We start from the raw sequence: 25,088 nt of genomic DNA, 5'->3' as shown, positions 1-25,088 counted from the left end.
CCGAGTGCGGACCCAGTGGATGATTCTGCGCCCTGTGTCCTCTGTCTGACCTCTGTCCCCTCAGCCCGGCTGCCGTTGTGCCAGGTTGGCAGAAACCACAACAGATTCCATGCCTGAGTGGCCTTAGTCAATTAAACTGTGGTGAGCGAGGAGCAGAGTTACAGCACAGCACAGAAATGTTGCATAGCTTCGCAATAAACAATGAGTGGAAAGGACACACTGCTTTTTAGATAAGCTTAGTGACATCAGACAGCTTTCTGAACCCCCATGGCTGTACTCACAGACAGACAAACACACACACACACACACACACACACACACACACACACACACACACAGGCTGAGGACAGGGCTGTGCATAGTGTTAGGTTGTGGTACTCTATCTGATCTGATAAAGCAAGGTGTTAGCCACACCAAGGTCATGGGTTTGTGTTCCTAAGAGCACATGTACTGTTGAAATATAGGCCTTTACTGAAAGCTTCTTTTGATAAATGTCTTTGTGAAATGAACCAATGTAAATGTTTAATTTCGCAAAAATATGTTTGTTCAGTGTGTATTTTCATGTAAACACACGCCACAACACACCCAGGCTGAGAACATGCTCATGCATTTATTTTAGAGCACATACGTAAACACAGAGAGGTGCTTGTCTGTCACTCCGGTGTGGCATCTTGGGCTGTGCTCCATCAGACGTCAGAGACTGACATCAGGCCCTGGCAATGGCATCCGCGTTGGCACCAGATATTGGCATCACACAGCCCCGGTCCCAGAAGCACAGCCGGGGGCAGGCCAGAGCTCAAGCTGGCACTGGGACTGGCCAGAGCTGGAAGACGTCTCTGGACTAAATCCTTGTGAAGACAAGGTGCAGAGGTTTGATTGATTGGGTGTAATTAATGATTACTGTAAGGCTGATGTACGTTATAGCAGGTGCGGGTCTAAGTTATGTAAGACTGGTACCTTTACTGGTGCATTGCTTTGATTTATGAGTGTTTCTTGACCTGATTATTATTGAGTTCTGATTGATCTGTTTGTGCTATTCTTCTCATGCTTTGCTCAAGAATCTTTCATAATTGCCTGTGGAATGTGACTTGTTTTGGTTGGACCATGCGATCAAAGATTCGAATAAATACTGGAACAACACTGATGGTCGAGGGTCAGTGTTTAATGCATATTGGTCTCCATGGAGATGCATCTTTGCTGAGACGTGCAGGTATGTGGCACAGTGCGGTCAGCATATCTACACAATGTCGAGAGACAGTTATTTACCACAGTTAGAGGGTATGCGTTGCAATAAACAGGAACATAACGCAAGGCCCTTCTGTAGATGGACACAAGGCATGTTCAGGCTGTTAAGAGTTATGGGAATGAGCAGTGTTTTTGCTGCTTTTATAAATGTGACGCCTTGCTGTGAGATATCAATAAATCAATCACCTCTCAGACACGGCTGTCAGAAAGAGACAGAGCTAAGGAAAGATAGAGAGACTGAAGGAGAGAGGGAAAAGATGAGGAATAAGCAGTTGGGGTCTAAATTTTTATGTGAGTCTTAACTATTTTGCTGCATGTATGAATGATGAATGCACCATGTTTAATTACCACAAATCATGTGTATAGATAAGCAATTGGCCTGTACAAATTGGTTTGTATAAATTATCCACTGGCCTTTAGTGACCTGATCTCTTTTGCGGGTACTTACAACTGTAACCTAAGTATTACATTTTAGATAGATAGATAGATAGATGGATACTTTATTAATCCCAAGGGAAATTTAGGTCATCCAGTAGCTTATACAAATATACATTTATACACCTCACCGACATACATGCATAAATCACATATACATACACATAGGGAGAACATATTCAGTGTTTCCAGATACAGGAAAGGGTCTGATCCTATTGTACAGAGTGCAATGATTTTGACAGTGTCGGTGTCCAGGAGGAAAGTGATCTTGTGCTGCTGGTGTGGATAGTGCAAAACATATAATTTTATGATGCTTTTGATGATAAAAACTTTTTAACATCTCAGCTGGAAGAAAAACTGCACCACAACAGATTCTGGTGTAAAATGTCGAATGAAGAATTTTGATATACATTCTATCCCATCATGAGATGGACCAACCCTTGTATACACGCAAACCCTACCAGAGGTGCTGTCATACCTAATTTTCCACAAGAAAATGAACACTGTCTTGATTTATGCTCAGAACACCAGAGCAATGACCTCTTACACATAAACACGCACTCAGAGGGCCTCCCAGGACTCCCATGGCCCCGTGTTGACTCAGGGAGAGCCCTCAAGCAGGGGGACAGAGTGTGGCCGAGGAGGATTCTCTCGCCATTTCAAAAACACAAGGCCGTTTGTCAGTGCCCTGACAGCCTAATAAACTTCACGGCCCGGCGCCACATAACACACCGTCACTGCGAGTATTTAAAAAGTCGAGAGGGGGAGAATATTTCTGAGCTCATCATAGCACCGAGAGAGACAGAGAGGAAAAGAGAGAGATCACATCCTCACGCCCACAACACACAGACGCCCAAAGAGGAGAGGCTCAGATCTCTTTAATATCCTCCACTGACCAGCAGTTTGTCTCCAGCGCAACATTTGAGACTTGCAGAAGACTGTTGAACCCCAAGGGATAGATTAACTCAAAACTGAGGCTGGAAGCCCTATCACAGAAAAGCTTCATCGGACAGAGAGAACGAGAGACTTCCTGAACCCGAGCAGAAAGCGAGAGGGTAGAGCAAACAGGAAAGGAAGCAGAGGACCTGAGAAGTCATCGTTTGCTTTCGTTTCGGTTGTCTGAGTAACCAGGCAAGATGGCGGGCCAGGAGACAGAGCTGCAGGAGCAGCAGGTGGGGCAGACTCAGCATCAGCCTCAGCATCAGCAGCAGCAGCAGCATCATCAGCATCAGCAGCAGCAGCAGCAGGTGAATGGGGAGACAGGGGGCCCAACCACCACATCCAAACTCTCCCAGCTCCTCTGGGATGTGCCCATGTGCGTCTCCCTGCCCATTGACATCCTCAGCCCAGATCAGGCCTTCCCATTCCTGGACACCACCCTCGCCGGCCTGGGCATTGAAGAGTAGGTGCTCTTAATTTCTAAAATGACTGCAGTACATGTGTACAGATGTAGTGGTATTGGTGGTATGAACTTGTAACTGAGTGAGGATCGGTGGACCCTGAATATGTTAGTCTGGTGATCAACCAGATCACCTGGAATCAACCAGCTCCATGAGTTTGATTCTGGAGAGGGAAAATCACATCACACAGAGTTGGAAATCGAGGCTGGCAAAGAGCTTTATGATGATTGATGCTGTGCTCTGGCACTGTGAAATATGTGGTCAATATTAGCAGGGATTAGAAATGACCTAAGCATGCAATCATGTGTGTGTGTGTGACTGTGTGTGTGTGTGTGTGTGTGTGTAGGTCAGCAGTCAAGGAGCGAGTGGTATGGGTGGACTCCAAGCGCACCCAGGTGAGAACCAAGTCGGGCAAGGTGAAGGAGAAGGAGATCACCCTGCTGGAGGTCCGTGTGAAGGCCAAGCACCCGGGGGACAACAAGAGCCAGGAGGTCCTCTACAGCACAGAGTCCCACACAGATCGCTCCTTCACCCGCAGCGGCGTGGACATCACACCCTGGAGACACACTCACACAGACAAAGAGCCAGGTGAGCGGAGAACTACCACCTACCTGTCTACCTGCAGCAGAGTTATGCCCATGGTCATGTGGGCCTGCTAGTTAGTTAGTTCTTAGTGATGACAGAGTTTGGCTTACTGCATTCATAGTGAGATGTCAGGTACAGTAAACCAGTTGGTAAACATTCCTTTTGTTGCTTTTGGTATTTGAACTGAGGACAACTAAGACTGACCTGATCCAGATGATTTCTGGATGAAATAGAGACGTATTTGTTTTACTTTAAGTACCTGGCACTGAAATTCCTTCATTCTCTCTTTTTTTAACACCACTTGTCTGAATGTTTAGAAGGGCCAGCCTGTGTACATCAGTGTTCATTGTTCCTGGTCCATGAGCAGTGCCGTTTAACCAATCCACATAGTATACACTCGTGCTTCTACTGAGTCAGTAATCCACTACTAGAGAGTAGAATTTCTTTCTCAGACCTCAGATCAAATACCATCTTTCATTTCTCCTTCATCCTAATGGATCCAGCAGTGCATTGTTGTCGGTCTCCTCCTCCCTGCCTCCAGCAAAGAGAGGGTAAAAAAAACTGTGGCACTCGTACTTCACAGACTCATATTTCTACGCAAACAAGCTGGAGGGGTGCAGCTGAAAGTGTTTATTCATAGAATATGTCACTGTGGACTCTGTTAAGTGTGTAGACTCACTGTTAAGAGTGTAGAAAAGACCTCCCACTGTTTTCAAAGATTGATTTCTTTTTGTCACTAATATGGTCAGTCAGCCTACTTCTTCCACTATGATGAAGTTCCAATGACGGTATTCAACAGGCCCCATCACATTCCAGAGATGGCACCCTGGAGGAAAATGAATCATGTCTCATTTGACCTCTCCCTCATTAGGCAATAGAAAAAATGTTCAGCTCGTCTTAATTCTCACGCCACTGAGGATTTCTGCCCCGTGCCAGACACTCATTCTTCAGCGGCCGATAAGAATGACCTCAGCGCTATCCTATGATTTATAGCCTCTCGGTCAGAGCACAGTGCTGGACTGCTCCCATCTCTGTCCTACTCTCACACCAGTGCACTGTCGGGCTGAGTCAGTGAGAATGTGTGGTATTTGTCCACTCAGCACCAGCTCCGCTATGGAACCATACCGCTGAACTCTGGTCTCGTAGAAACGATACAACTCTTTGTTACTACTGTTCTAGAGTAGACTACACTGAGTGTTTGATGCTGGGCGTTTTCTGATTAGCACTTTTTTTGGTACTGTTCTAGAATGTGTTTTTAAGTGCTGAATGTTTGATTGCTTCTTAGCGTCTGGAGCGCTGAAGGAGAATGAATTTGCGCCAGTGGAGATGACTCTGCCCTTGAACATCGACGCCCTCTCCCAGGCAAAGACCCAGGACAGCAACAGCAAGCTTCCCGTGGAGGAATGAAGCAGCAAGAGTTGAAAAGCACAAGTCAATAGCTTTAGTTTGGCTTCAAGATCTTTAACAGGCAGACCTTACCCACTGAAGTGACAGCAGGTGTTTGTGCTCTAGTGCAAGGGCTTAAAGGCAGCGTTACTTCACTCTGCTTAATGTGCCAATAAAGACTTTAAGTGTAGACCATTATCAGGATTTAAGGGCCTAGTTCTGAATGCTTCTGTTTCTTGTGTGAAGATGTTCAGACAGGCTGTCAGTAGTATTTTCAGGGTCCCCACCCATTTTCATTGACATTTCAAAACTTTTCCATGACTTCTCAAAGACCCTTAATGAAATGTCCAATTCCACAAAACTGTACTTTACCCCACAGGTTAAGGGCCTGAGTACTGAAAGAAAATGGTGGGTAAAGGTTTTTTACTTCTCAAATAGGCTAGTTAGCCTATGTCAATTCAGGTGGAAACTATCAGACTGCAGATATCCACACAATCAACCATTCTCCATAGAAGACTACAATAACATAGGTAATTGTCATTAGACCTACATACTACCAAATCAAATTTCATTTCAAACTTTCAATGGATTTGCAGCCTTTCATGAGTTTTCCAGGGCTGGAAAATGGGATTTTAAAATCCCATGACTCTTCCAGGATTTCCATGTCCGTGGGAACCCTGTATTTTATGACACATACAGACAATGATTTATAACTGAGTGCTAGAGCAAAGAGCTAATTTGACTCATATTGTGATGGACAGTGGGTGTGAATGAACTGCACCAATGAGTCAAATGACTAAAAAGAAAATGGAGGGGAGTGCACCCAAATACATGATTTTCCCCACCAGTGTTGAATACCGAGCTGAATTGTATTGTGTTCCATCTAATAAAAATGATGACGCTGTTACTGAGTGTGTAGTTTTTCTGTCCAATAATATAAAACGAGACAGTTGAGAAATAAGCCTTTAGAAATAAAATATGACAGTGTCTAGATTTCTGAGGAAAAGGTGTAAATGGTGGAGAAGGGGGGAAAAGTACGCAAAGAAGACAAATCTCTGCAAAGCCTTTATAGAGTGATAAATTCATAGCTTCACACATAAACTAGCCAAGCCAGAATATCATGGAATTGTGGAGAGGGAAACAAATTGATAAAAGACTAGAGGTCACTAAATTAAAATTGAAAAAAAAGAACAAAATAACAATAAGAATGCACTTCAAAACTGGTAACTGAGAACATAACTTAACACAAAAGTAAAATAGTAACAATGAACATATGACCGGGTAAACTATAAATTAAAAGAATATTCCAGACATTGATGGTGTAATTGAGTTTAAGTGTTAAGTTCTGAAATATGTATATATTTGTCTTCTGATGTTTGATGTCATATATAGTAAAAAATTCTATAACAAATTTGGCTAGTTTTCAATTCAGAATGGAAGGCCTGGTGGGAGGGGCTATGATTGTGTGACAGCTGTAGTCATCTTGGTCCTCTGCTCCGCAGGAAGTGACATCAACGCACCCTGAAACTCCTGAGCGTGTCGCTGGGCGACGTCTCTAAGCAGCAGAAGCATTGTATTCTGGGTTTCTACAAAAAAGATGGCTGATGTTACAAAAGGGCAAAATACAAAAATCAAACACACAGGCAGAATGCACGCATCTCTAGAATGGACATGATGGTCTCCAGAGCTCACTTACCTTCGTCTAGGTCCTTACTTCCCAAAACATGGTTGGAAGCAGCTACAATGGCCTTCAGTTGGCTTACAACCTATTAACAAATGTCATTTCATTAAACATCTCCACAGCGTAGTGAGCATGGGAAAAGACAGACCCCACAGATACCATTAAATGATATTTACACTTCAAATGCATAGGGAGGGAAACTGGGAGCGTACCAGTGCAGGGTTGTGAGAGTACAAAAAGGCCAGGCACTGATAGATGGTCTTGTTCTCCTCCAGGTCCTCCTTCAGGGGAAGTTGTGCTATGAGGGCAGGGAAGACCTAAGAGAAAGTTAGAGAGGAAGTGGTGACACAAGGGCAGGATCTGTGCAACTCACATTTCAAACTGTAGAGGTCTAGTAGTGTATGAGTTGTATATCTCCCAAAGTAAAAACACATAACAAAAAGTGGATAACTGAACTGACAGGAAGAACTGTACAGTACTGTAATGGTTCTGTAATGATAGAATAGGGAGCACTGCTGCAGTGTTCTTGACACACACAGAGACACACACGCGCACACACACACACACACACACACACACACACACGGCCTTCGGAGTGAGAACCGTCAGGCAGTACCTGATCCACTGGCACACTCTCCATGTTAGTCATGATCATCCTGCACAGGGCAGCACACAGGTTGTCAATGACCCTGCGGTCCGACTCCTTGGCCAGCAGGTTGGAGAAGAGAGACAGCATCATGGGGTAGTCACTGAGGCTGGGGTAAAGGAAAACTACTAACACATGCATTACACACATGGACACAAACACACACGTCCATGTTAATACACTAGGCAGCAAATATAAACTCATTGAAGTAATACACAATTAAAGCGTAATACAAATACTCTACTCTGCCAATGCTCATTTAAGCATACAATGGCACAAGAACGAATATGAACGTGGATGTGTGGAGTTACAACAGCACAAACACACACACACACACACACACGTTAAAGGATACGAGACGACAATGGGTCCAGCGGCCTGGGCAAGAACTCCCAGTCCGTACACGCTGTTGTTGCGCACCTCAGGGTCTTGGTCCTTCACCCCGGTCACCAGCACAGGCAGCAGCCGATTGGACAGCCGTCCGGCCACGCCCGTGCCGCCCTGCACCTTAGAGAGCGCGTGCAGAGTCTCCCCGAGCGTCCCCACGGAGAAGGAGCGGTCGGCCACCGTGCACGTGGATTTCTGTGTGGAGGAGCAAAACCAAAGTCATGTGGGTGTCCAATAACTCGTCAGAAGCTACAATGTTGTTGTCAGTGCTGATATACTGTCCAGAAATGTACATCAAGTTTTGTGGTTCTTTCATTCGGTTTAGTGTTTACATTTATTTGACAAGATTCTGTACCACAGATCCATGTAAGGACATTTTTCTTGCACTGGCATATCTGCTAAATGAGTAAATAGAAATATCCACATTGATTAGTGGTTGTCTACTGCACTACATGTGATTAGAATGTGTTCTGTTCTGGCATACATGCAGACAGGCATTGTGGTGGGCAGCCATCATAGCAATGGCCCCGGGGTGAAGGGGTTGCCACTCACCGCCTTGTTCATGATGAGGGGCAGCAGCTCGTTCAGGTAGGGCAGGAAGGTTTCAGCAGGCACAGCTGATGCCAGCAGAGGGATGCCCTCTCCGGCAAACTCCTGCAGCATGGCATCGAACTCCGCCTGGGGGCATGGGGGGGAAAGGGGGGGTTAGAGAGTCAGGCTAATGCTAACAGGCTAGCAGCTCCACAGGTCATGCAGTGTCCTTAGTTAGCACAGACAACATGGGCTCAAAAGTGCAGTCCATACAATTCATTGCTGACAAAATAACCACGTGATTGTAGAGTCACAATAATATATGCATGATCCAAAAAAACACAGTAACTCAAGCTTTTAAGTAAAATCATCATTTTTGATGACAAAACGACATACTGTAGCTTTAAGGGATCTGAGACCTTGAACAGAAAAGGAAAATGTCCAAAGCATCCAACGGCCCTTTTATTAGCACACTGAAGAGGCTTTTCATCGTTCTCTAGCAGCCACTAAAGCACATCAGTTTGGTGCAGACACCGAGTCATGACACACAGTACTATTCAAACAGAAATCTGCATCATGCACTCATTTTCCAATTAAGTGCCTTAACTGTGTAAACACAGACTAATGACACTAATGACTTAAGTCTACAGGGACTCTGGCTCTAAAAACGAATCACCTGCTGTTCGTCATCATCATCACCGTCGCCACCACCACCATCCTGGCACACCGTCTGGTGGATGACCGAGGTAGGGAGAGAAAGGGGGCAGAAGAGAGAGGGAGAGAGACAGGAAGAGAGAGAGTTGGGGAGGGAGATGGTGAAAACTAGACACATTACCAGTATAGAGATATTACTGCAATAAAAGGAATATTTTCAACAACAATGAACAATGAACAATCAATTCAGTGTACCGAGATGAAGCAGATGTCAACCTTCAGACACAAATCTGGACCGATACCTTTTCCCCCCCCCATCACTACTATGCACCCTGTCTAAGTAACATCTACTGCCCAAACACTGACACAGCAGCTGCAGGCCTCACCTTCTTCTTCAGCACGTCTCTGATGGCGTGGCTGATCTCGGCCAGCCTGCCCGGGACCTGCACCGCCTCCCCCTGGCAGGTCTTCACCACGCTGTTCATGGCCTCCAGCACGCCCATCACAACCTGCCGCTCGCGCTCCGCACGCACTGCCTCCAGGAAGCACGGCATCACCACACCCAGCAGCTTATGCAGCGCTACGGAGAGAGACGAGAGACAAAAAGCTAAGCACGGAGCGCGCACAAATGCCCAGATTTTACACGGATCGGAGTCTGGCTTAAGTCTGTCTTGAAGCGAAGGAGAGAGAGAATGTGGGGAGATGACGTGCATACACAGTCCATACAGATGAACCCAATACAAAATGTCTGAAGGAGAAAATTGACATGACTGAATGAATTGGACAGACATTGATATGAAGTGGTAGCAGAGTAGAGCAGCATAAAGTAGTGCGGTTACAGCTCAGATCAATTCAGTGCACGCTGACCAGCCAAGCCAACACCCACCTGTGATTTAACACCCCACATAACAAATAGGAACAAGAATGGAAAGACAGGCCCGGTAGAGCCTGCTCATCAAAAGCCTGCTGGAAATATACAACAGGACAAACACACAGGCCTGCTAAATATAAAGTTAGCTCCTCAAACCCTGTTACAAAATCACTGCTGAAAATGCTACGCTGTGATATATTATGATATAGGGCACTTAAATCTAAAGCTTTGCTGGAAAAAAAATTAGTTTGGCTTAACATCTTTCCTTCCATTGCTGGTGTCAGTGTTCAAAGGGAGCTGTGATCTTTTCTATAAAAATGCTTACTGCCGTGGTTTCATTAAGAACCTGTTCCTGTCTGAGAATGGGGGTCAGAGAAGATGAAAGCGGGGGGAATAGAGAGAGAAGAAATGAGAGAGAATATTAAAGAGGAGGAGGAGGAGAAGGGGAGGTGTACAAAGGAGAGGAGAGAACAAAAGAAAGAGAGAGTGTGCATACATGTGTGGATGTGTGGAATGTGTGTGTGTAAAAAAGTGAGTGTGTATGTTTATGGTTTATGAGTGTGCTCGTTACCCTGGTGATTTTCCTCGGTAGGGTTGGCCTGCCATACTTTGTGCTGAGCCCGGCAGAACTGACCCAGGGCTCCAAAGGCTGCCCGCCGCACGTCCTCATGGGGGAACTACAGGAGAGCAGACGAATGTCCACGTCAACACACACATAGGCAAAGGTTAGCCCATTTGACTACATCTCACAAGTTTAGTTTCCAATCCTAAATGTAAAGAAAACCTCAGTTCCAATAGTAGTGGTTTTGTAAAAGGTTTCATAGATAAACCTGCTCAAATCTGAGTAGAACTCAGAGGCCCAGCAGCACACCACATACACACTTATAACACACACACACACACACACACACACACACACACACACATCTGCGAGTGACTTACATCACGCAGATCAAAGACCTGCTGGAAGCTGGACTCCAGGAATGGTTGAAAGGCAACTCTGAGAGACACAAGGAGGGAAACATGTCAGTAATTAGGCATCTGTGTTTGTGTGTAAATGTGGGTCTTTTAGATTATTGATTTTGTGGACTGAGCTAAAGAAGTGTGTGTGTGTGTGTGTGTGTGTGTGCTCCTCACCCTGTGTTGAAGGCAATCTCTCCCAGGGCGTCACAGGCATCCTCCTTCTCATCAATGTAAGCGTTTTCCACACTGAACCTGGGGAGCCATACATGTGCTTATTAGAGTTATGCAACACAACACATTATTGGGAGGGCAGAGAGAGGGTGGGTGGGGGGTGTAAGAGCTTACCCAGCAACATCCGGCACAGTTACATCGTTATCTCCATCCTCTTCCAAAATGGTGTCACCTGCTCCCTCCTCTTCCTCATCATCGTCGTCATCTAAAAGGACAAACTGCTTGTCCTCCTCTAGGTGGGCCTAAAGAAGGACAAGAGAACAGGAATCAGCAGGACATCACCTACAGGAGTGCATCACTGACAAAGATGGCCGCTATGTTCCAACACACAGGGAGAAGAAAGGTTCTTTTTCAGGAACCGAAATCACGCCGCCACTGTAATGACCGGCGGAGCGAAGTCCTCCACATTGGCACTGACCGTAACTCCCTCGGTTGACTTGAGTGACAGCAGCATCACTGTGGAGATGGCAGTCAGATGAGGAACCAGACAGTCAGGGCTGACTGTGGACACGGCAGAGAACAAGCTGTACCTGCAGAGAGAGAGAGAGAGAGAGAGAGAGAGAGAGAGATCAAAAAGAAAGAAAAACACATAAAGAAACAGCAAGAGAAATATTCCATGCAAGTTACTATGAGAGAAGAAAAAAAAAAAAAACACCAGCTATCAGATCCACTGTCACCATTATGGACACACAGACAGACAGCTCTGGTCCTTACGTGCAGCGGCGCAGGTCGGGATCATCCACGGCGTCTGTGAGATTCAGGCCCAGCTGCACACACTCAGCAGCCAGGGGGCTGAACACCTCCTTCCCTATGGTCCGGGCCAGCACCGAGAGAGTGTCTGGAGGGGAGAGGGGGACACTTACCTCCCGAGCCAATATACCAAACAGCTCAAATCTACTTATCTGCAAAGGGAATTCTGTGAAGTATTGAGAGGCTTCTGCCATGAACTCTCAGGTAATCTAGGCCAGAGAAAGTTCTGAAAGGGGCTCTTGTATAGTTCACTTCAGTTCAAGCAGAGGGAGAATGTGACCTTTTCCAATAGTCTGTAATAACCCACTTTCAAAGGTTTGTGTATGTCCAACTGAGACATGGACATGACGGAGGCATTTATGTGTTTTCCTCGCATCTCTGATAGCGATGGAGGTATTGCCATTTGGACTTTAGCCATAGAAGTCCTTTTAGTGTAGAATCTAGGTAAATGGCATTAAAAATAGGCTAGAATGACCCAAAGATGACCGAGTTTAATAAAGTTAACCTAAGATCATAACCTGGTATATTTCAGTAAAGACTATGTGCAAATGTTCCTCTCTTATTACACAATTACAGGAAAGGTCATCCTAAAAAGATGGATTGCTATGAATATACTGCACATTTCATTATCATTAACATGTATTACATGTAGGACTCTGATAAACCATGCAGGTAGGCTGAGGCAACATACATTATATCCACAGTAGCGGAATAAATAGCAAAACCAGTGAAATGTAAGTGCAAGCTAGATGGACTTACCCAGGGCTTGTGTCTGCAGGGCCCTCATCTCATCACGGGTGTCAGTCAGGAAACCCTTGAGACTCTCAATCACAGGCGAGAAGTAAGGCACCAGCTGCTCTTTGGCAGCATTGGCTGAAAGTCAAAATGGGCGGGCTTAGATACGCTGTATAACCAATGAGACATCGATGCCAAATCTACTGGACCAGGGAATGCATGATGGCATAATGGGGGCTGCATATTCATTACCAATAGCTCCAATGGCACTGACAGCCAACTCCTTTATCTTCAGACTTTCAGAGCCACTCAAAGCAGATAGCATCGTCTCCATCAGAGTTGGGAGATAGGGCTGGATATCATCACCTACAGAGATGGAGAGAGAGAGAGAGAGAGAGAGAGAGAGAGAGAGAGAGAGAGAGAGACAGACAGAGACAGATAGATGAGAAAATATGAAAGGTGAGGCAAGAAGAGACAAGAACATGGAACAGCAAATAAGACTAAAAATGAGCTGAGTAAGTAAGGCAGGTGGGCATATCATCCCATCATGTGGGGGGAAACCAAGCAGGTCTGGTCAGGGTACACGCTCACCTAAATTCTCGACAAAGTTCTCCAGGGCGTAGAAGGCCTTGGTCACGTGTCCGATCTTGGCCTGGTTCAGGCCAGACATGTAGCCCAGTAGAAGTGGCATGAGCTCTGCATGGTACTTGCTAACTTCAGGCTGAGAAGAGACACAAAAGACACAGATGTTTGGTAGGTTCCCACTCTTTTTTTAGGGACATCAATTTCAAGGACCTATGTGCATGGATTCACAAGGAACCAACACTTTACCAAAGTGATAGTTCTAAAACCTTTTACATGACTTTTGAAAGTCATGAATTCTGTTCCAATTTTAAATTCCAAGATGATGACTATTGCAACTTCTTCCTGGTTTTTTCATTTGCATTTAAACCAAACACACCCCCCCACTTAAAATACACTGTAAGCTGAACACATCTACTCATACACAAAGTGAAATGTGTAGATAAGAGCACAAGTGCAAGCAATATTTTTAGTACAAAATATTAGTAACCACTCACTAATGGCATTCATTGTGATTTAGAGTCATTTGCCACAAAAAACGCATCAGACTAAAATTCAAGTTCATCCCAGTACTTTCTATACTGTGCTTCAGAGTGCGAGATGAGCGTGCATGAAACTCACCTGTAGGTGCTCAGAGAACTGGCCGAGGGCAAACAGACCTGCACTACGCACCACCTGGTTGCTGTCGGAGAGGCTCTGACAAACAGTCTGCAGCATGGAGGACAGCAGTCTAGCACAGAGATACAACAGCATTCAAGACGCTAGTCCCATGTAAATGACAGGTGTGGTAATCAGGGACATCTTTCACATACTCTGGGGTCATTTTCTCCCTAGCACAAAGTCACACACTGTCATAAAGGCGGTTCTTATGTCTGTTTGTGTGGAGTAACTCACTTTGTGCGGATGTGGTCAGCACAGCCCTCAGCCAGGACTGCCAGACACATGAGCCCTCCCTTCCGCTCGTAGGGATTCTGACTCGCCAGGCAACCCTGTGCAAGGGGCATCTAAAACATACAAAAACAAACAGCACTGGTAAGATGACAAACACATGCTCCTGAAGGCATTATTAATTAGTCGCATATAGACATTAGTGTGAGTGTTGACAAAAATACCAACCAGCTGCTGAAAAAGCTTCTCAGGTGGCATATGGAGAGCCATGGTGTCGATGACCTGCACAGGGAAGGAAAAAACACAGTAAGCCGTTTTGGACCGTCTCCTGTGGATTTAACTACTGGCATTCACCAACCCCAGCTTTTAAAACAGGGTTGTGACATCAACTAAACAGCATATTAATCTCTGACCTGGGCAGCTAAGTGCTTGGGATTCTCATTATCGTCATTATCATCATTGCCATTCTCGTCGTCCTCCGGGTCCTCCTCACCAGGGGGAGGCGCTGCACTCAGCACAGGGAACACCGTCTGGAGGATGGGGTTCAACAGCTTCTGCTTCAGCACAGCCTGAACAGGAAAAATGATTGAAAAACATAAATAAGAGTCTTTATACATATAATATATATATATATATATACACACACACACACACACACACACACACATAAACACACATGACATATATATATATATATATATAAACACATAATGAAATCAAGTGTATCAGGTTCACCTTGCTCTTAAGTCTAATCAGGACAGTGATGCAGGAGAGAGCCTTGACCCGAAGGGAGTCACTGAGTGAAGCATCTGCACCGATCTTAAAGGAACATAAACACATCCAGTCACATACATACTGAGACAAGAGAACAACAAGTCCTCAACCTTTCTGTGCAGCAAACATGACGTCCTACATCATCATTCTTTGCACTCACCTCCAGACAGAAGCGTACTATCTCAGCAAGGTGAGGGACAATGATGGACACCTCACTCTCCATTAGCTCATCCAGCACTTCCATGGCCTCGCTGGCCTGGCTCTGTGGCAGAGAGATAAATTCACTGGTGAGAAGAGTCAACTCAGCTCAAAAGCATTTCAAATGCTCCCAGACGTGGCTGACACTGTCCTCACCTCATCTGCTGTGATTAGGTGCTTCAGGGCAGTGATCAGTCTTGGGACTAGGGAACGCATAATGTTCTGGAGGACAAAAGACATAAGTAATTAACACTTAAAGACGTAACAAATATGCCTAAAGAGGTGGACTATCAACAATTTCTTCATACAGGCATGTAATGTGTACATGTCATCAACACAGATGCTAAGGCTAGGGAGTGGGCAACCACACCCACCCAGCTCATTTGAATGACAAACTAGCAATTTACCATTTGCTTTTAAACATAGAACAAATGTCCATATCTTTAAAACCAAAATGGTGCTCCAAAATTGTGGTTTATATGGGAATGTCCTAAAAATGGAGTGTACGGCCATTCTACTACAGATCTGACAGAACTGCCCTCACCATCTCCTCTGAGCCTGTGTAGGCTGTGATGGCAGTTATGGTGAGGATGCAGTAGTAAAGGGCAGTGGGGTTGTTCAGGTCCTGCAGCACAGTGCCAAACAACTGCAGAAGCTGCCGGTAGTGTGGCTTGAAGGGCTCTGGGTTGGACTCAACCACTTTGCTCAGCAGTAGAAGACCCACCTGGGGAGAAAGATTGTGTCCAGAAGTGCTTTGAAGTTTAAGTACTCACTGGCTTCTCTATGCATACCAAACCACAGACGTGAGACCCTCCCAAAAGTCAAACACATATATAGGTTAAGGGTTAAAGCTTTCAGAGTAACTGAAATTAATTTTAATATTTCAAACAGAAAGCCAATAAGTTTAGATCACTTTTCTTGGTAAAGGACTGAAAATCCATGATTCTAAACAAATAGCGTAAGGGGCAAAACATGCATTATAATTGTGTGCAACAGCTATGTAGTGAGCTTGGCTGTCTAATGCCCACACCTGTCTATCTTGTGGGTTGGTGCTGTGGGTAGACTCGTTGAGCAGAGTCAGCAGGGCTGGCCAGCGGTCAGGTGTCTCATGTTTGACCATCACAGCACTGAGCTGAGAGAGTGAGTAACGCACTGTGTGTCTGCAGAAGAGACAGAGGACATCAGAGGAATTTTGGTCGCTCAGGAGAGGTTTTAATGACTGCAAACACTGAAAAATATTGTGTCATTGTATGTGTTTGACTAGAATCAATTATTTGAATTGAGTTTAAGAAGAATAGAACAGAAACTTACTCCGTCTCGTTTTGGAAAGCTTGAAGGACCACTGCTTTTAAACTGACAGAATAAAAACATGAAAGATTATGTAAATTAACACTGAGTGTCGTCAAACAAAGACAGTAGATGGGGAAATCAAGCTGGTGTGAATACTAACCTTTCCCTGTGGTCTGGACTTATTTTCTTCCAGTGCTTCTTAACCCTCATTCTCAACATAACGGCTGCAGACTGGCGGATCTAAGAGGCAAACGTTTAACAGATGTCACTCCCAATTTAAGATGACTCCGATCCATAGATTAGTGAACAGTAGCTTTAGACGTACCTGCGGGTTCTGCGAACCTGTCATAACCGCACATAGCGCAGGTATAATAGCAGGGTCTTTGAAAGCTTGTTTCAGCTGTACTGTGGCCTGGTGGAATTAAACAACAGTTAAGGCTAGTATCGCTATGGAAACCAATGCATACATAAATGTTAATATGAATTAAGCCGAGGTTGATCAATTTAGGGCACTAGATGTAACTTTTGGCGAACACCATCCCGAGTCATGACGAAACCTCGGTATCGCCAGGCCCATGACTTTGGGTATGGCTAGCTAACTAGCAGTAGCCAACGTTAGCTAGCCACCCAGGATAACAGCTGACCGGCATGGGTATGACACCAAATTATGATCTAACTAAAATTGTATCGACAACATCACCCAGTGATTTCAATTGTCCAAAAGCACAAATGCCCGGTAACTTTAGTGAAATCTGTGGAAATTAAGTTAGGTTACCTGCTGAATAATCGCATTGTCAGGCTGCGTAAGCTGCGATAGGATGTGTTCCAGTTGCTCAGTCATCTTCCCTGATTTAGATTTAGATAGACTGACGTTAGCTTTCCAAGTTGATGTTTTTATCCAAAATAATAGGCCAGCTCCACGCTGGCAAGATAGCGACAACAACTTATATGACAGTTGTCAACCCGTCCAGGCAAAGTCAACGTGGTGAGGACGGGTGTTTCGCCCGTTGCCTGTAAGAATTAAGCCAGCGATGTATGACAGTGCAGAAATAGATGTTCTCTTATCAAAAATTATTATTTGCCGTGGATCCCAAACCGACGGCGGTTGAAATTTGAGTGTCGCTCTTGGCTTAGATTGTTCCAACGAGTTCCACGCGGGACAGAACCGCTGATGAATCCTCGTGCGCTGCTTAAAGGGACCGCACTGATGAGTGTTACTACAGCTAGTTTGCACTGCTTATAGCGCCAGCCAAAGGAACGGAGGGCTCACAAATGGATTATTAAAACAATAAGACTTGCCATGACATACAAAAAACGAGGGCATGTTTTAATAAAATTATACTGGTTTGTCGTGAAAGTCCGGTACCTAAACAACTTGATGGGGTCATGCTGGACAAAAGCACAATTTCTCATTGGGTCCTAAAGATCAGGAATCAGAATGCTGTTTCTTTTTATTGTTATAAAATATATATAGCTGTGTATTATTATTATTTTGGTTATTATCCCAACTTGTGAGCATACCATCTACTGACCACTAACTGGCTACTAAACGTATTGATATCTTTTCCACCATAACTACTATGCATATACTAGGCTTTGTTTATGCTAATGAATAGTTGTCCAGAGTTATGCATATGCAAATTGTGGCAAGCTCACACAGCCATGCTGCAGCCAGACCTGCTTAAAATAACACCATACAGGCAACTGGGAGAGCTTAATCCGGTGGCAGTGTGGTTCTGATTCAACACGATCTGTGGGGAGTTATCACAGAGCCTAAGGGGAATTCCTGTTTAGTTTTTTCCACTTTCAATTTCTGTTATCCATAATCACCTGTGCGTTTTTAATCGACACTCATAAGGGCAGATGTACGACTACGTACTTTGGAGAGCGCAGCGCAAAAAGAGACTTGGTCAGCCTGCAGAAAAGGCACGCTGTCCCTTCATTGAATGTACCAAACCTGCGGCTGATCACGTCATCAACGACTATCACCACCCTCTGTAATTTGTGGCGCTCACAGCTGAAAGTATTCAGGAATGGAAGCGCAATTGAATGGAATCATGGAACCGCTGACCGACAGAAAAGGCAACAAAAGTTTAGCGATCAGGAAATAGATATCCATGCAAATGAGGTGTCATCAAACAGTGATATAGCGCATGGACCACTCAAAAAATACTACGTATTTGGTCGTTACAACAAAAAAAAGCACAAGACATAAAAAATTAAAGGTTAGAACAAATGACAAAAATGAGCAAAACTGGTGTTCGGGATAGCTACTGTTGCCATTGCCCCAGGTTCCTATGCACGCGTCAAATGCACAATCAGATGACACCATCTTTGAAAACAAGGGACAAAATCACAGCAAAACAAACATACCCTCGTCCTCACAGTATGAAAACATACAATAAAATACCTAATCAGTCACTCAGTGCGCATCTCCTATTTCAGAGAGACAATGTATATATCAAATTAAAGTACTTTCAGTGTTCATAATAATTTTTCTCAACAAAAAAAAATCGATAGACGTAAATCAATTGAAATATTGGGGGGGCAGGTACATATGGTGAGGTTAAGGACCCAACGAAACGCCTCAGAAAATGCCAAATGCCTGCTGCTGTTATGCAAACAAAGATTATCAAATTGATTGAAGCGTCATGTATACCCTGACTGATCTGTCCCACATGGGAGCACTTTAGCTGTTTCATTGGGAACTAACCGGTTTTTTTCGCCCTATTGACCCCGTAGGGCAGGACCGATGAATATTGAGTCCGTCATTATAATGTCGATGGGCAAGACGAAGAGCAGATCATTAGGTGTTAATGGACAATTAAGTTGTGAACTGCACACCTTTCGAATAGAAGCCCCGAACCAACTGGGAGTTGTATTAAAGCATAAAACAACAAGTCACGCAGCCTCACATAAGTAGATACATTTCACATAAATACATAAGCAGCCTCACATAAGTAGCTACATTTGACACAGCGTGCCATAAAACAGAATCTAGGCTAAACATATTCTTTTATGCACTGGACATCGGCCAAAAGACACCGAAAACAGAATACAAATCCATAATTGGAGTAATTGGAGCCTGTAAAAGGAGCTTTTAGTTGTTTTATTATAAGCTTATTCATATTTAAGTAACTGTGTATGTCAATAAAATAATATGTTAAAACATGTACACAAATTATAACGTTACTTTGTGTATTTAAATGCACTGTGTACGCTTTAGCGACTCTAACCCTCGATTCAGGTGTATTTCTGGGGGATACCTGATTTTAAAAACCCCCCATTGATTATGTGTATCTTTTTCATACTTGTATTCTACTTCATACGTTTTACCATTTGTACTTGTGGAGAGCAGTGCAATAAAGATGGCGTCTGCAACAGAAAAACAAGATGCAAATAGACTTCATTTGGATAACGTCAGGCGACTTTTCATCATCTGAATTAGTCTAGATCATTGTTGGAAGTGTAAAGGCATCTTTAGACAACAAAACTACATAGTCTACTGTGACCTCAACATACTCTCAAGTAAACATTCCAAACCGAGCAGTCTACCCTATCTGCATACCCTTTTCTCACCTCATCAGTCCCTGCCCAGAGATCTAAAGCTTGTGCTAATCGTACCATGGGCTAATCGTTATCACATATTTTGGCCTCCATCTGAATCATTCTCATTCTAATAACTTCGAGGCGGTCGACTACAAACACACCCATTTAGATGATAATATTCGGTAAATGCTCTGCAATGCAACAGGTTGTGGATGTAAACATGTACCAACAACTCCCGTCTTATTTCTTTGAAGAAGACCATGCAAAATCTACATTTAAGACATACAGATGCCAGGGGCTGATAGCCTCAAATGAACTGTTATTTTAAAACCAACTAAAATAGTAGGCTATAAAGAGGCACACTTCTTATTTTGTTATCGAATGCAGTGCAACCGTTCTGTGCATTACATGTTTCGTAACACAATATGTTTAGGACATTATTATTGAATGGTCTGTAGCCTACGTTGCAAGTGTCTTATGTAGGGCTGTCAGCGTTAACGCGTTAATCTATGCGATTAATGCGACCGCGATTATATATTTCAACGCAGTTAACGCAACTTTAAAAAAAAATGTAAACTTTAGTTTAGTTTAGTTAGGGCTGTGTAGGCTACGGTTAACTCGCCTTGCTCCTTTATTGATGTCAGGTGAAAACTTATGAGTGAAACAATAATACACAAGAAACGGAAAATACTAACTAACGAAACACAGCAAGTTAGCCTACTATTAGATTCATTACACCAAGAATCAGAGCAACAACAGATTACAACACAGCTGGCTAATAAGTGCTAACGTCTGCCATAACTGAGTTATGAATGAATGGTGTGCTAACGGTCACATATTAGAACTTAACGTATCTAAATTATTATTATTACATTGTACGTTACAACGAACTAACGCAGTTCATATAATTTAAACATAGGTCATTTAAAGATATTTATCACAGTGTGAGACAGCTAAATAACTTAGTAATTGTTTTTGAGCGTGCGAGGGAAAGCATAATTTAATAGAGGCTACAATATTCAATAATAGAATACAATACTGTGTGCGTGCAGGGATGGATTACCGAACGGGCTGAACGGGCCCAGGCCCAATGGCCCCTGAGCTCAGGGGGCCCTAAACCAGAGCCTCTGCGTGAAGTCACTGTTAATAACTTTGCTTGCTGTCAATTGTTTTTATACTTTGTATTTGTTAATATCAGAAGTGGCTTAAATGTATCTCTTATTTGTGGTTGGAAGCGGTGTATTTTGTTATACGTCCTGACCAATGGTTTCATAATCCGTCCATGTGTGCGTGTCCATAGCAACAATACACTACAACATGAAACATTAAATCACTCCAAGCAATATACATTTGCTGACCTAAATAAGATGCTATTTGTTATTACTTAAGGTTATTTCAATAATTGACCATTTTAAGCTTGGCCTACCATTTTATGGGAGCGATGAGGGACAGGTGGGGCTTGAAAAGCCCCCCTTGTTCAAAGTGGGGAATGTCAGAAAAGGTTTGAGAACCAATGCGGTAGTTGAAGATGGAGAGAGCTGAGGGATTGTTGGGCGGAAAGTCTCTGTTTAAGAGCCAAAATGACGGAACAATCGACAAAACTAAAGTTGTATGTAGCATTTGTTAAGCTGAATTTAGCTATCACAGAAGCAGCTCGTCTTTAAGTTATCACCTTAATGCAAAGCACACGACAGAAATCAGTCCCAGGTTAGATGATCACCAACCCACACTCCACGACTTCTCTAGTAAAATAACTAGACCAGTCCGTGAAAAGGTTACCATTTGGGTTGCCGGTGACTGTCGGCCCATCAACATAGTTGAGGACAGTGGGCGGATTGAGGTGATTCAAATTGCATCAGGGGACAATTCTTACGATTTACCGTCGAGGGGCACCATTGTGTTTAAAAAAAAAAAAATACAATTAAACATCAGTGTCTAAAATACACGCTTTCTGAAGTGATTACTCGTTAACTTATAATATTTAGTCTTAAGAAGAAAAACAAACTTTTAATCGCGATTAATTAGTTATTTTTTTTTTATCGATTGACAGCCCTGGTCTTATGTTTTAGGATTGACTTTATTTACAACGCATTAAACAATCGATGGATGCAAGTGTAGTATATAGACGTAGGAATCCAGTTCCAGTAACAGGCAGCCCTATACATTAATGTCTCAAAGTAATTAAACCAATAAAATCCATATCCCACACACTACTGAGGTGTACAGTCGGTGATATTGGATCTCATCTCAAGAGAGATCACATTGAAAAAGAGTTAAATAGGCCTGCCTGTGTTCTTTAGAGAAAACGCCTCATGTTATTGAGCTAATTATAATAAAGTTATTCTAGAACACACTGAATTGATAAGCGTTCCCCTTCTTCTATTATATTTTACGTTTAAATTAAGCTCGTGTGTAAGTAAGATGTATTCTTTCATTCAGGAAAACTTTGAGAACACTTGCGCTTACATGGGCGTGGGGCGTGATTGCAATCAGGGCATCCACAAGGAGGACAACTGATTGGTTTATTTGTTTAGGCACACCTCCATCAGAATCTACACCCCCACGACTGAGTTTACATTCCTATAAAAACCCACTGAGCTGCAGGAATGTCGGATTAGAAGAACCTCTGCAATACAAAGGCGTTAATAGTTCGTGGTTTGCAGAAGTTGCTAGCTGAGTTGTGTTAACCATGGCGGACTGGAAAGTACCTGTAAGCTACAATTTCAACCCTTCATACCACGCATACGCCTATGGACTACTCTACCAAGCAGGCTCCGAACAAACGCATCCAAACCTGAATTGGACCGAGGCGACCTACAACCATCCCGGTGTCAACGGAGGTTACTACCAGACACAACCGCCACACCAGTCTCCACCTGCGAGCCCAGGACAAGTTACTTCGAACAGCACGGCGCAATACCCTGGTCCTATGCTGTATTTCTCCGACACACACACCCAAAGTGGCAGACTCTTTCTCTCTCAAAATCGCAACATTGCTCATTATGAGGACCAAACAAAGGAGAGTGAGCGACCAAGCAGTGATAACCCCAGTGACTCTGAGGCTCACACACCAGGTAATGTACACATGGCAAATAAACATGCCAGCTAGCCAACTAGCCAATGTTTGTCGTTTAACAGTGGTTCAGTGATGTACGCTATTGATCTTAAAAAGAGTACATAATGTAAGTATTTAATGCTAACGGTACTATATGCAGCCCCTAAGGCTTTTGCACTTACTTTACTTGGGTCTTGAACTAAAGCCGCGATCTCCTCTGCAAAAGCGATGTAGGTGCAGGCCGAATTCTCCATTTTTGGTATGAACGCGTTTGCCGTTTAGCGCCACTCTGTGGCTGAAGATATATCTGTCCAACGATCGGCCCGCTAGAATGCTCAATTTCTGACGTTCTTTTGTAGATTCGTGGAGTTCGGGCAGCAGCAGGGAAGTGTGCATTCCCCCTGGAAATCCCGCAACATGGATCAAGAAAGACACGGACGATGAAACGGTCTGCGGCAGTCCAGATGGCACAGAGGTCGTGTCCAGCTCTATTACAGTTGGGGATGATGACCCCAGCCTGAAAGATGTGAGGTCGGGACAGGGTCCTGTTAACATTACGCAGTCACCACCAGCACAAACTACACAGACCCGCAAGGCGAAGGTACGGACTGCATTTTCTGAGGGCCAGATGAACGCTCTGACCCACCGGTTCAGCATGCAGAGGTACCTCACCCCTGCCGAAATGAAGACCCTAGCTGGACTCACAGGATTAACCTACAAGCAAGTGAGTGGTCATGGATTTGCCATCTCGTATGCTGTTTGCAATGTGTGGATGGTTAAATTAACAAGGTTTTCATTCTTTTAAGGTGAAGACGTGGTTTCAAAATAGGAGGATGAAGCTTAAGAGACACCAGAAGGAAAATGGTTGGGTCTCGGAGCGGTATGCCAACTCTGGATACTCCAGTGTACAACCAGCTTCCCATTCTCAGGTTAGTGCCAGAACGTGCTTTTTCTCTTTCCATTGTCCCCAGTATGCCTGCAGCCTGCTTTCTCTGGCAGAAAGGCAATCATACAGGGGTAGAGAGACGCTCGTCCACAAAGGAGGCACTTCTAAAGTTGAAGCAGTGTCTTAAAGGCAGGACGTCACATTCCCAAACCAAACTGCAGGCTGAATGTTTAACTGTGGAGTGTGACCCTAACCATCTCTTCCTTCAGTTCCAGGCGGATTCCCAAGCATTACTTCAGGACCCGTACTCAAACCCACAACTAAGAGAGGCAGTCTTCAAGAAGAGTCCCCCTCAACCTGCAGGCTTCTACCCCAACTACTTGCAACCGCACTCTCCCCCCCAGGCTACGGGCAGGCCTCGGGGCAACTGGCCTCTCCCAAACGCCATGACCCACTACGAGTACCCTAGCCCGGCTAACTTCATGCCCCACAATGGCAACACCAGCATCAACTCTGACGATGGGAACGGAGTGGATGTAGGTAGCAGCCCAACGCACATGGCAATGGTGCACAGCGCCACCCAGTGGTCCTCTTAATTAATTGCCTGTAGTTGTAGATAAGGCCAGAGATGTTGATTATGCATACATGTACATACTTTTTACTTCTGCCACGACCGTGGTGTTTTATAACCTGTATATATATTTTTAGATGCTGTCTGGAGATGTATTGTTTTTTTTCCCCGCATCTCTGGGAAAACCCCATGTTGGCTGATCCGTCATGGCTGAACATTATGAACAATGATTTTTTTTTTTTAGTTTTTTACTTCGAGTTCTATTTTTCTACCTTTTGTACTTAATATCATACCCATTGGTTCATGCTGTTTGCCAATGGTTTTGACAAGATGTATTTAAATGCTACTTAATGCAAGGCACTACTCAAAATCTAATGTACAGAAATGGGAGGGGATGCTGCACTGCTTTACTTGTTTCAGTATGTGTGAATTGTGAATCATGTATGACTTGTACTACACCAATGTGGCCATTATCTGAGATAGTAGTAGTGACTTCACTGTTACCTGAACCATGATCTGTTTAAAAGACAAGTTTTTTTGTGACCTTGTGAAGGTTCCAATGTGTCTTCAAATAAATGTCCTTGCGTTTACTTATATTTGTTTTGTGGTTAAAGGTGCAATATGTAGATTGTTTCAAAACATCTTGACCAACAACTTGTATACCACTAAAGATACAATGTAAATATGTTCATCTGAGACATTACCCACTGATTCTTTGCTTTTTCAAGACTGAGTGCCTTGAATCAAGCCAGTGCAATAAAATGGCTCCAGTTAATGTGCAATAAATCTGGGTCA

General features: G+C 44.0%; 3 protein-coding genes across 3 annotated transcripts; 2 read left to right on the top strand and 1 right to left on the bottom strand.

The window, feature by feature from the left end:
- Positions 1-2,816: 2,816 nt before the first annotated feature.
- Positions 2,817-5,741, top strand: si:ch211-196f5.2 (uncharacterized protein LOC556372 homolog). Its single transcript, XM_042710310.1, has 4 exons — positions 2,817-2,852; positions 2,976-3,082; positions 3,427-3,668; positions 4,960-5,741. Exons 1-4 carry the CDS (start codon positions 2,817-2,819, stop codon positions 5,070-5,072), a joined length of 498 nt encoding a protein of 165 aa, XP_042566244.1. The 3' UTR covers positions 5,073-5,741.
- A 362-nt stretch (positions 5,742-6,103) lies between these two features.
- Positions 6,104-17,427, bottom strand: ipo4 (importin 4). The gene is made up of 30 exons (XM_031584086.2): positions 17,008-17,427; positions 16,558-16,644; positions 16,393-16,472; positions 16,254-16,295; positions 15,973-16,102; positions 15,487-15,666; positions 15,099-15,164; positions 14,905-15,006; positions 14,706-14,789; positions 14,384-14,539; positions 14,199-14,252; positions 13,977-14,086; positions 13,704-13,812; positions 13,092-13,221; positions 12,753-12,866; positions 12,525-12,638; positions 11,730-11,853; positions 11,434-11,545; positions 11,130-11,257; positions 10,959-11,036; positions 10,764-10,821; positions 10,393-10,498; positions 9,337-9,530; positions 8,973-9,026; positions 8,318-8,443; positions 7,734-7,960; positions 7,349-7,481; positions 6,945-7,049; positions 6,748-6,817; positions 6,104-6,637 (listed from the first exon to the last, which is right to left on the bottom strand). The coding sequence occupies exons 1-30, from the start codon at positions 17,071-17,073 to the stop codon at positions 6,507-6,509; spliced, it is 3,270 nt and encodes a 1,089-aa protein (XP_031439946.1). The 5' UTR covers positions 17,074-17,427; the 3' UTR covers positions 6,104-6,506.
- A 4,960-nt stretch (positions 17,428-22,387) lies between these two features.
- On the top strand, positions 22,388-24,883 carry nanog (nanog homeobox). The gene is made up of 4 exons (XM_012816186.2): positions 22,388-22,855; positions 23,196-23,560; positions 23,643-23,765; positions 23,992-24,883. The coding sequence occupies exons 1-4, from the start codon at positions 22,471-22,473 to the stop codon at positions 24,316-24,318; spliced, it is 1,200 nt and encodes a 399-aa protein (XP_012671640.1). The 5' UTR covers positions 22,388-22,470; the 3' UTR covers positions 24,319-24,883.
- Positions 24,884-25,088: the final 205 nt, after the last annotated feature.

Source organism: Clupea harengus, chromosome 17 (genome assembly GCF_900700415.2).
Source record: "Clupea harengus chromosome 17, Ch_v2.0.2, whole genome shotgun sequence".
NCBI lineage: Eukaryota > Metazoa > Chordata > Actinopteri > Clupeiformes > Clupeidae > Clupea > Clupea harengus.
Note: the sequence above shows the minus strand (reverse complement) of the source record. Positions and strands in the feature narration are given on the sequence as shown.